Source organism: Phyllostomus discolor, chromosome 10 (assembly GCF_004126475.2).
Source record: "Phyllostomus discolor isolate MPI-MPIP mPhyDis1 chromosome 10, mPhyDis1.pri.v3, whole genome shotgun sequence".
Lineage (NCBI taxonomy): Eukaryota > Metazoa > Chordata > Mammalia > Chiroptera > Phyllostomidae > Phyllostomus > Phyllostomus discolor.
Window position 1 is genome coordinate 559,491 of NC_040912.2, and position 10,803 is coordinate 570,293.

The 10,803-nt window shown below is 65.7% G+C and overlaps 1 protein-coding gene across 2 annotated transcripts in view; it reads left to right on the forward strand.

Annotated features, from left to right (window-relative positions):
* The window catches only part of LOC114490247 (adenylate cyclase type 1), a 33,243-nt gene that overhangs the window by 19,773 nt on the left and 2,667 nt on the right, over positions 1–10,803 (forward strand). The window contains exons 9-19 of one of the 2 annotated variants that reach the window (XR_004899554.1): positions 23–217; positions 324–421; positions 1,412–1,496; positions 3,987–4,076; positions 4,551–4,807; positions 5,084–5,210; positions 6,204–6,320; positions 6,854–7,000; positions 7,437–7,552; positions 10,087–10,201; positions 10,658–10,782. Coding sequence is in view for 1 of the 2 variants with exons in the window: in XM_028504202.2 (XP_028360003.1) it covers positions 23–217; positions 324–421; positions 1,412–1,496; positions 3,987–4,076; positions 4,551–4,807; positions 5,084–5,210; positions 6,204–6,320; positions 6,854–7,000; positions 7,454–7,552; positions 10,087–10,201; positions 10,658–10,782 (1,455 nt within the window). In the remaining variant the exon portion in view is untranslated. The remainder of the gene's footprint in view (positions 1–22; positions 218–323; positions 422–1,411; positions 1,497–3,986; positions 4,077–4,550; positions 4,808–5,083; positions 5,211–6,203; positions 6,321–6,853; positions 7,001–7,436; positions 7,553–10,086; positions 10,202–10,657; positions 10,783–10,803) is intronic. The other variant, XM_028504202.2, reaches the window with a different exon arrangement.

Below are 10,803 nucleotides of genomic sequence, written 5' to 3' on the forward strand. Positions count from 1 at the left end.
CTTTCCTTCCCGACGGCCGCAGCGCCGGGCCCTGAGAACCGCCTCGGAGAAGCTCCGGAACCGCCTGTCCTTCTGCGCCAACGCCGCCCAGGCCGCCCCCGGCACCCGCGTCAACAGGTACATCGGCCGCCTCCTGGAAGCGCGCCAGACGGAGCTGGAGACGGCGGACCTGGGCCTGTTCACCCTCCAGTACAAGCAGGCCGAGCGGGAGCGGAAGGTGGGGGACGGGCGCAGGGGGTCCGGGTGTGGGGGCTCCTCTTCCCGCGGCGGCCGGCCCCTGGGGTCTCAGGGACGGCCGTGCTGACCCCCGGCTCTGCCTGCAGTACCACCAGCTGCAGGACGAGTCCTTCACCAGCGCCGTGGTGCTCGCCCTGGTCCTGGCCGCCCTGTTCGGCCTCGTCTACCTTCTGATAATCCCGCAGTGAGTGCGCGCCCGTGGCGTCGGGCTGGGCGGGGTGGGCGCCCCTGGGAGTGCCTCTCCCTTGGGTCCAGGGAGCCCCCCACGAGCCCCCCAGCCCCTGCATTCAGGGGCAGCACTGACTCTCCGGCTCTCCCCCGACCCTGGAACTGGGCCGTCCAGGCCAATGGCCGGGGTGGGGCTGGTCCCGCTCAGGGGCTAATTTCCAGGCTCGCCACTCCGGGGCACCGAACATCCCCGAGTCCTGGTCCACACGCAGACGCCATTGCCTCGGCTTCCGGGGGAGAAGACTCACAGGGCAGCCGTGGGCGCCTTGGTTTCTGGGTGTGTGGCCCTTCCAGAGGCACTGCAGAGAGAGAGAGAGAGAGTGGCCTCTGAGGAGGAAGAAAAGCCCAGTGATTTTAAGAACATGTGATCGGCCCTGGCTGGTGTGGCTCCGTGTATTGAGCACCAGCCTGTGAACTGAAGGGTCTCCAGTTCGATTCCCAGTTGGGGCACATGCCTGGGTTGAGGGCCAATTCCCCAGTAGGGGGCGAGCATGAGCAGCCTTCACTTTAAAAAAGAAAAGAGCAGGTAATTGTCATGCCTTGCAGCGAGGAAGACCCAGAAAACTCCCATTTTTGCCTACACATTGCGTTTTCCCAGTGGAGCCCCTGGGGCGGAGTACTCTCCCTTTCTCCTCCGAGTTTCCAGGAAGGGCACCGCCCGGTCCCCCTGCCCTGCCCACACTGCCAGCACTCTGCAGCCTGCACCCCGGGGGGCCCCCCCCGGGGCTCAGGCTTGTCCTGGGAGAGCCGCTCCCAGACGAAGCCCGGCCGAGTCCTCGGGGCTGCCCCTCCCTCGCAGACGCCCGGGGGGCACTGTCCTGGACAGGGACCAGCCCGCACCTGTCCCCCGGGCCGCCGCTGCTGCTTCCTGGGGGCAGACTCCCAGGCAGCCCCCGGGTGCAGCTCTCCAGGCCCCGCCCGCAGGACCACCTGTCCTCTGTCCTAGGAGTTTGGCCGTCCTGCTCCTGCTGGTGTTTTGCATCTGCTTCCTGGTGGCCTGTGTCCTGTACCTGCACATCACCCGGGTCCAGGTACGTGTGTGCATGTGTCCTGTGCGTGCTCCTCACCTGGTCCAGGTGTGTGTGTCTGTATCTGCGCCTCACCTGGTCTGGGTGTGTATCTTGTATGTGCGCCTCACCTGGCCCAGGTGTATGTCCTGTATCTGCACCTCAACTGGCCCAGGTGTGTGTCCTGTATGTGCTCCTCACCTGGTCCAGGTGTGTGTGTCTGTATCTGCACCTCACCTGGTCTGGGTGTGTGTCTTGTATGTGCGCCTCACCTGGCCCAGGTGTGTGTGTCTGTATCTGCACCTCACCTGGTCTGGGTGTGTGTCTTGTATGTGCGCCTCACCTGGCCCAGGTGTGTGTGTCTGTATCTGCACCTCAACTGGCCCAGGTGTGTGTCCTGTATGTGCTCCTCACCTGGTCCAGGTGTGTGTGTCTGTATCTGCGCCTCACCTGGTCTGGATGTGTGTCCTGTATGTGCGCCTTACCTGGCCCAGGTGTGTGTGTCTGTATCTGCACCTCACCTGGTCTGGGTGTGTGTCCTGTATGTGCGCCTCACCTGGCCCAGGTGTGTGTGTCTGTATCTGCACCTCACCTGGCCCAGGTGTGTGTCCTGTATGTGCTCCTCACCTGGTCCAGGTGTGTGTGTCTGTATCTGCACCTCACCTGGCCCAGGTGTGTGTCCTGTATGTGCGCCTCACCTGGCCCAGGTGTGTGTGTCTGTATCTGCACCTCACCTGGTCTGGGTGTGTGTCTTGTATGTGCGCCTTACCTGGCCCAGGTGTGTGTGTCTGTATCTGCACCTCACCTGGCCCAGGTGTGTGTCCTGTATGTGCTCCTCACCTGGTCCTGGTGTGTGTGTCCTGTATCTGCGCCTCACCTGGACAGGTACGTTTGTGGTCTCCGCTGGCCCTCTCGGCAGGACAGGTGGGGTCGTGCAGGTGTTGGTCCGCTCTCCGTCCTCCTGGCGGGGAGAAAGCGTTGCTTGGGCAGCGGGAGCTCACTGGGCCTGCCGTGTGCTGGGTGCTGTGTGGAGGCCGAGGTGCAGGGCGGGAGACTGAGGGGAACTGGGCAGATGAGCACAAGGGTCAGTGTTATTCTGGGGTGGAGAGCCCCTTGGGGACGGGGGCTCGAGCGCCGCCTCGTCACGTGTTGGTGCTGCAGACTGCGCGGCCCCCACGGCTTCGCTGGCGTCCGCCGTGGAGCCCAGGCCGACCTCGTCTGAGCCCCGGGGGCACGGGTGGCTGTGGCAGGGCCTCTGTTCCCACACCCCACCCCCCAACTTCACTGCTACTGCCCCGCTGCCCCCAGCCTGTCCGGCAGACCCGGGGCTGTTTCCTGCACGGGCTGGAACCAGCAGCTCCTTGGAAAATTAGGTCTAGTTTTCCTCACGGACACTGGTCTCTGTTCCTAGGTAACCTCTTGCCTCTTTTAATTAAAAAATGCTGTTTACTCAAACCACATTCCAGCTCTTTGACTGTCGTGGGTGGAGCCACAGTCGGTTTGGTGAACCGAGATTTCCCACGAGAAAATTGGACGAGAGCACTGTGTGTGCTCTTACACTTCTGTGCTCAGCTCGGGAGTCCCCCTGGGGCCCGTGCGGAAGGCTGTGGGGTGCGGATGGACAGCAGGGCCGGGCTGGGAGGGGCAGGGGCCACGCTGGCTCACAGGGGGCCGTGCTCACAGGGCTCCCCGGTTCCCGGGACGGGGGTGCGCCGTGGCCTGGGGGTGGCTGGTGAGCTCCTGGGGCGGCCCCCTCTTCGCAGCCAGGCCTGGCGGCCACAGGGACCTTCCAGCTTCAACTTTCCATCACCCCCTGCACCTGCCGGCCGGGGTCCCAAGCCAGGCAGGGGGGAGGAGGGTGGGGGTCCCGCCGTGAGCTTCTCACCCCCTGCAGCACATCTCCCACGAGGCAGAGGCCCTGCCCCGAGCTCCTCGGGCCCCAGTGCCCAGCGCTGTGGCCGTGTGCTTCGCCTGTTTGCTCGATGGGCTCGAACCCAGCTGCCCCGTGGCGTCACTGCAAGAGCATTGGCCACGTTAGGGCTGACCGTCCACGGTGTGGTCTCTGCTCTCGCCTTATTTCCAGTTTCCAGAGTGTGGGTCTGGAAAAAATCTGACTTTTACCCATGGCATTGTTGACTCTTGAAAAGTGCATTTGAAATAAAATATCAAATAGCATAAAAGTTATACAATTTGTATAGTTTGTGTGAAGAAAATGGTGACCCTTACTTGAGCGTGAAGACAGCAGGGAGTGACAACTCTCACCACGTGTGGGGTAGGACTCACCCTAGTGGAGCTGATTTCGGTGCCGAAGTCACAGTGGGGGGGGGGTCGGGGAGGGCGTTGCTCTTTTCAGTGTAAAGACAGGAGGGTTTTCAGCAAGTTTTTCACCTGGGAGATTAAGAGTAAGAAAACGGGCAAACACACGGGGAGGGAGGGGGGTGGCGGCCGAGACCCCGGCAGCACTGAGGGCGCCGCGCGCCCCGCCCCGTGTCTGAACCCACGTTGCGCGGTCAGTGTCTCCCAGGCTGCCTGACCATCCGGATCCGCACGGCGCTGTGCGTGTGCGTCGTCGTCCTGGTCTACGCCGTGGCGCAGGGATGCGTGGTGAGCACGGCGGGATCCCCGCGGGGCTGGGTGCGGGGAGCCGGGCGTTGTTGGGGTGGGGGTGGGGGTGGGGGCCCGTGGAGAGCGGGAGGTTGGACGTGGGGGATCAGACGGGCCGGGGAGCAGGGGGGCCCTTCATCCGGCAGAAGAAACGCACTCTGTTCCTTGCGGAGGGAGACCCCCCCCTCTGCAGTGAGCAGAGGGAGGAGGAGGAGATGGCGGAGGAACAGGGGGGCGGGGAAACAAGGGGGCGGGGAAACGAGGGGGCGGGGAACAGGGGGGCGGAGGAACCAGGGGGCGGGGAAACGAGGGGGCGGGGAAACGAGGGGGCGGAGGAACCAGGGGGCGGGGCGTTGTAAGGCTGTTGGCTCTTGGGCCAGTGGGTTTGCAGGTGCTGCAGGGGGCTTGGGAGGAGGGGCAGCTGCCCTCCTGAGTGGGCCCCTCCCCTGCTCCTCGCCCTCCGTCCCCCTCCAGGTGGGCTGCCTGCCCTGGGCCTGGAGCTCCAGTCCCAACGGGTCCCTGGTGGTCCTGTCGCCCGGAGGCCGGAGCCCAGTGCTGCCTGCGTCGCCCTGCGAGGCGGCGCCCCACGCCCTGCTCTGCGGCCTCGTGGGCACGCTCCCGCTCACCACCTTCCTGCGGGTCTCCTCCCTGCCCAAGCTGGTCCTGCTGGCTGTGCTCAGCGCGTCCCATGTCCTGGTGCTGGAGCTCAGCGGGTGCTCGGAGGCTGCGGGGTAGGCGCGCCACTCCCCCTGGGACAGACCTGCGCAGGGCCGGGATGTCCGGGCCGAGGGCTCCGTGCTCCGGTGGCTGGTTGGGGCCGCTGGCTGGGGCTTTCGTGGTTCGGCCCCAGGTTCGGTCGGGAAGGCCTCCGGGTCCGGGGACACCTGGTTCGGCTTGGGTCAGCCCCAGGGGTTGAGGCAGGGGTCGCACGTGAAGGGCGCCCTCTGGACGTGGCTGGTGTCACGTGAGGAGGCCGCTGACTGGGTCTCCTTCTCGTCTCCCCCAAGGGGCGGCGCCGGCCCCGCACGCAGCTTTGAGCCGGTCCTGGCGATCCTGTTGTTCTCGTGCACGCTGGCCCTGCACGCCCGCCAGGTGGACGTCAAACTGCGGCTGGACTACCTGTGGGCCGCACAGGCAAGACCCGCCCTTCTGCTTCCTGGGGGCGGGGGTGGCAGGTGCAGGGTCCTGGCTGGATACCAGCCAGCTGTGAAGCCTGTGCCATCGGCACGGGCAGTGGGACCAAGACCCCGGGGGGAGACGACACAGCAGGGCTGGAGGGACGGCTTGGGTGACCCCTTCTGAGGGTCTGAGTTTGGTGGTTCTGTGAGTAATGAGTTCCCCATCCCCAAAGGCATTCAAGCAACCACTCGTCTCTTTTCTGCAGACAACTGCCTGGGGCCAGTGGGACCCAAGGGAGGGCTTATGTTGTGGGAAGGGCTCTGTGGACACCTGGTCCCCAGAGGAGGCAGATAGGGGCCCTGGAAATGGGGTGAAGCTCCCCATTGTCTGTCCTTTGAAAGTTCCGGCAGACTGGGTAGTGACTTCCCCAGAAACTCACGCGTCCTGTGGGTGGCCGTCCCCTCAGTCTGTGTCTCTGCGGGCTTGGGGCTGGGACGGGCCCGGCGTGGGCCCTCGGTGTCTCCGTGTTCGGTTCGTGATGAGAGGAGCGTGTGTGCGTGCCGTCGGTGCAAGTGCCCGGCGGACACGGCACGCACAGGCCCCGTTAGAGGTGCCGAGGCAGACGTTGTTCAGGACGCGAGTGACAGCGCAGGGGCCCCTGGGGGGGGGGGGGGAGGGGCTCAGCCCCAGATATGCAGGGAGAGGGGTTCAGCCAGGAGCAGGTGGGGCGGGCAGACGGAAGCTCACGGAGTGGGCACATCGGGTGAGGGGGAGGTCGGGCTGAGCCGCCGTAACGTGTACCTGCTGCGCATGGCCGGTGGTCCGGTGTCCCCGGGAGGGTGGCGGCGGACAGGGGGCCTCTCGGGGGTCTCGTGTGGTCAGACACGAGGGACAGGTCCAGCTGAGCCGGCGGGCAGGCAGGGGTGCCCCCAGGTCAGGCCCCGGCCGGGAAGGGGGCTGCGGGCGTGGCCACGGGGGCACCCAGTGAGCTGGCTGCGCCCCCCACAGGCGGAGGAGGAGAGGGACGACATGGAGCGCGTGAAGCTGGACAACCGGAGGATCCTCTTCAACCTGCTGCCGGCCCACGTGGCCCAGCACTTCCTCATGTCCAACCCCCGCAACATGGTGAGCGTGGCCGCCGCACCCAGGGCCCGGCCCAACAGCCCTCCCGCTCCTCACCTGCTCAGAGTCCGGCCGAGGTGGAGGTCTGGGTCCCCGTGGCCACCCCCAAGGGCGGGAGGGCTGGGCTGTCGGGAGGTGCTGGGGACAGACGAGGTGCCTGGAGTGGTGGCTGCCCTCTGACCCGGGGGAGCGCACAGAGCCCCTCGCCCCGAGAGGGAGGAGGGACAGTGGCTTCCGCAGCTGGTGTGTGGGCTGCTTGGGCCGGTCAGAACTCCCCCGGCTGCACCGCCCAGCGAGGCTCCGGGGCTGCCGGGCTGCAGGGCAAGGTGGATGAACGCGGGTTCGAGAGGAAAGAGGCTTGGCCAGCGTTCTGCTCCCGAGGCACCGGCCCCAGGGGTCAGCCTGGCCGGAGTGGCCTGGAGTAGCTCCCGGGCTCCGTCTCGGGCCGCAGAGGCCTCCCGCTGCCCCCCTCCCCCTGCTCTGCGCTGGCTGTGCGCTGACCCGACCTCTGCCCCCGACCCGACCTCTGCTCCCAGGACCTCTACTACCAGTCATACTCCCAGGTGGGCGTCATGTTCGCGTCCATCCCCAACTTCAACGACTTCTACATCGAGCTGGACGGCAACAACATGGGCGTGGAGTGTCTGCGGCTGCTCAACGAGATCATCGCCGACTTCGACGAGGTGGGGGCGGCCAGCCGGGGCCCTGGCATCGGGGCTGGGCGGGGCCTCCTCCTCCCTGGGCGGGGCCCTGTCTGGGCTGGGCAGGGGGCCCCCCCCCTCCGCAGCTGGGCCCGTGCCCCGGCAGGGACAGGAGGGGGGAGCACGTGTGTCCGTGTCCTTGGGTCCTGACAGGATGGGGTCCAGGGTGGGGTGGGGCTGGCCCTGAGTCTGTCCCTCACGCTGGGGGCTCAGGGGGCGTGGGCTGGAGCGCGGGCTGTTCCGGCGGTGCCCCCGGCTCCTTCTTCTTGGGCCTTCGCAGGAGCCCCTCTCCCTGCGTTTCTTGGCTCAGCCCAGACCTGGCCTGGTGCCCAGAGCGAGGGAGACACAGGGCCCAGCGGTGGCTCCCGCGTCCTGTGGTCACGGCGACCTGTCTAAAATGTAATGTAACGTTGAACAGTTTTTGTTTCCAACAAGCTCATGGACAAGGACTTTTACCGGGACCTGGAGAAGATCAAGACCATCGGTAGCACCTACATGGCTGCGGCAGGGCTGGCGCCCGAGGCTGGGGCCAAGGTGGGTGCACCCCGGGGCCCTGGACAGGCCTCTCCTCTGGGCCTCGGCCTGTCCTCTGCGTGGGGTTAAGGCGGAGGCCAGCAGGCCGCCTCGCCAGCGGCCAGCTCGCTCCAGACACAACCTCCTTTGGCGGGTCAGCACGGGGGGGCCGGCCTCGGGGGTGCCCCACAGTCCTGCCCTTTCCCGCCAGCCCACGCCCACTGAGTGTCTCCCTGCCCCAACGCACAACTGGGCACAGAGTCCTCAGGCTGTCCCTTAAAAAAAAAAAAGCAGAAAGAGGGAGATACGAAAAGAGGAGCAGCGAGTGGACAACGGTGACATGTGGCAGGTGCTCGCCCAGTCACACCAGCGACCACGTTAAACGGGCGTGGCAAGTGCGCCCCCGCAGAGGCAGGCTGCCAGAGCGGCTGCAGAAATACCCAGCCGGGCTTCCCAGGAGAAACGCACTTCACAGGGACACAGAGGCACCTTAGAAACGAAAGGCTGTGGACAGTGCGTGCAGACGCAGGAGCATCGTCAGAGAGAGGACGGTGGAGACACCTCTCCGAGACGTAACGGTCTCGGTGTGTTTGCACTTGGCAGAGAGTCCGACGACAGGAGGCTGGCGGGACAGCAGCGGAGCTGCTGGGAGGAAGAGGTGACCCGCCGCTGCAGCTGGCGGCAGTGGTACTGGGAGGGTCCCGGGGGCGGGGCGTCAGCAGGGAGGCGGGGCGTCAGAAGGGGGAGCGGAGCTAACGAGAGTTTGCTGCAGCGCCAGGGGCGGAGCTTCAACAGGGGGCGGAGCGTCAGCAGGGGGGCGGAGCTAGTGAGTTTGTGCCGGGGGCGGAGCGTCGGCAGGGGGCGGAGCGTCAGCAGGGGGCGGAGCTAGTGAGAGCAGGCGCAAGGTGGCAGGAAGTAAGGGCGACCTACGAAGGTCGGCGGCTTTCCCGCACACCGGGAACGAAAAAGTGGGATTTGAAATAAAAACACTCTTTACCCACGCACAGCCCATAAGTGAGCAGCAGACATAAATCTAAAGTTGCGTGCGAGGGCCCCGGAGGAGGCCTGTGAAACTTGGCGACGAAGGGTCTGCTCCCCGCAGAGGGGGTTCCACGCTGTGGACGCGCGGTGGCGCCCCGGGCTGATCCGCGGGGTCCGGGGGTCCCAGCGGGGACGTCAGCCTGCGGGGCTGGAGTTCGGGAGGAGCCGGAAGACCAGGGACGCTGGGGCTGTCCCCACGACACTGGAGGATGGCCCGGGAGGACAGGAGTGGGGTGGAGGGCCCACCCCACCCGACTCTGGGACTCACAGGAAGCCAGTCAGCGAAGACGGGTGTTGGGGGAGGGGCGGGGAGCCCCGAGCTGGACCCCGTGAGAGCAGTCGAAGGAGCGGATGGAGCCAAGAGAGACTTTCCACCGGCCGGCGCTGGAGCCGCTGGACATCCGTCCATCCGTGCATCCGTCGGTGTCTGTGACCTCAGCACCAGTCTAGCCTTAGCAATGCATCCACACGCAGACTTGGCACTCGTCACACAGATTAGCCCCAGATGGATCCTAGACCGAAATGCAGAACAGAAAACTGGAGCACACTGGGGAGACACCAGACAACCGGGGGGACTCGGGTGGGTGGTGCGGCCCAGGGCACACAATGTGGGCCAGCTGGACCCAGCTGAAAACTCAGAGCTCTGATCTGTGGGAAACACTGTGACGCGGGGACGAGCCGCCGGCCCAGAGAGGCGTCTCCAAGTGGAACCAGTCCCGTGACACAGTTGCGCACACAGTGGTCAAAACCTGTGGAATGCACAGCGCGTAGTAGGGCGATGCCTAGAGTGCACTGCGGCCTGCGGCCGGTGCTGGTGCATCGGAAGTCTCTGGTGAATCGTTGGCAGTAACGAGCGTCACCGTGTCAGGAGTTAATAACAGTGGGGGGGGGGTCTTTGTGCTGTGGCCTCAGTTATCTGCAAATCTGACACTGGTCTAAAAACTGTTAGCTAATTTTTTTTAAAAAAAGCATTAGTTCCCTAAATTTCAGGGCTAGTAAAATATCCTTTAAAAAAGAAAAGTGAGAAATCTTGGCATCTTTAAAACCACGTAGAGTTGTCACTATGTCAGAAAAGAGAGGACACTTCCCCACCAGGGAAGGGTGGCCGGCTCAGTCCCTGGGGGGGGGGGGGGCGCCTACCTGTTTTCCTTGTCTACAGCCTGGTGACAGCGTCGTCCTGGCAGCACCCGGGACACCTGGTGCCCACTCGCAGGGGCTGCCCGCTGGGCTGCAAGGGGCTGGCCTGGGCTGCGCCGGCTTCCGTCTCAGCTTCCTGCCCGTCCAGGGGCCGTTCTGGGTGTCCCTGGGGAGCTGGGAGGTGGGAGTGCAAATCCCTGGCAAAGACCAGCCTGTTGCCCCCAGGAGTGCAGGAACGGGCCGCGGTTGGGGGGCCACCGTGCTGATGTGGGGTCTCTGATCCCCACGCCCAGCAGCCACCCTGCCCTGTGGGGTGGCCCTGCCCCACCCCACTCCTTGTTCCCCCAAACGTGATGCCCGTGTCTGCTCACGTCCAGGCTAAGAAGTCCGTCTCCTCCCACCTCAGCACGCTGGCGGACTTTGCCATCGAGATGTTCGGCGTCTTGGATGAGATCAACCGCCAGTCCTACAACGACTTCGTGCTCCGCGTGGGTACGTGCCCGCGGGCGCCCAGCTGCTGGGCCTGCTCCGGGGGCGTGGCCGGGCCCTGCCCCTGGGAGGGGGCGAGTTGATATGGGAAGGCGACCCCCTGGCCTGTGAAGCCAAGGGGCTTCCGCCCCCTCAGAGCGTCCTGGGATGCTGCGACCCATCCTGGGCCCCGCACCCGAAGCAGCCCTGAGGTCTCACCTGGGGGTGCAGGCAGGGTCCCACCTGGGGGGCACACGGAGCTCCCACAGACGAGGGGTCAGCCTTCTGTGGCCAGAGTCTGCACGGCAGCCAGAGCTGTTCTCGGGGTCAGGATGGCGAGGGTTGGGGTTGGGGTTAGGAGGCGGTGGCCCTGCGTTAGGAAGGGGCACCGCACCAGGCGGTCCCCGGAACCTGCAATCTGGAAGGGGCGGCACGCCCCCCGGCAGCCGCTCTGGGACCCCCGTGGTGCTTGTCTTCCAGGCATCAACGTCGGCCCCGTGGTGGCTGGCGTGATTGGGGCCCGCCGGCCGCAGTACGACATCTGGGGGAACACCGTGAACGTGGCCAGTCGGATGGACAGCACCGGCGTCCCCGGCAGGATCCAGGTCAGCCACCCGGTCCCCGAG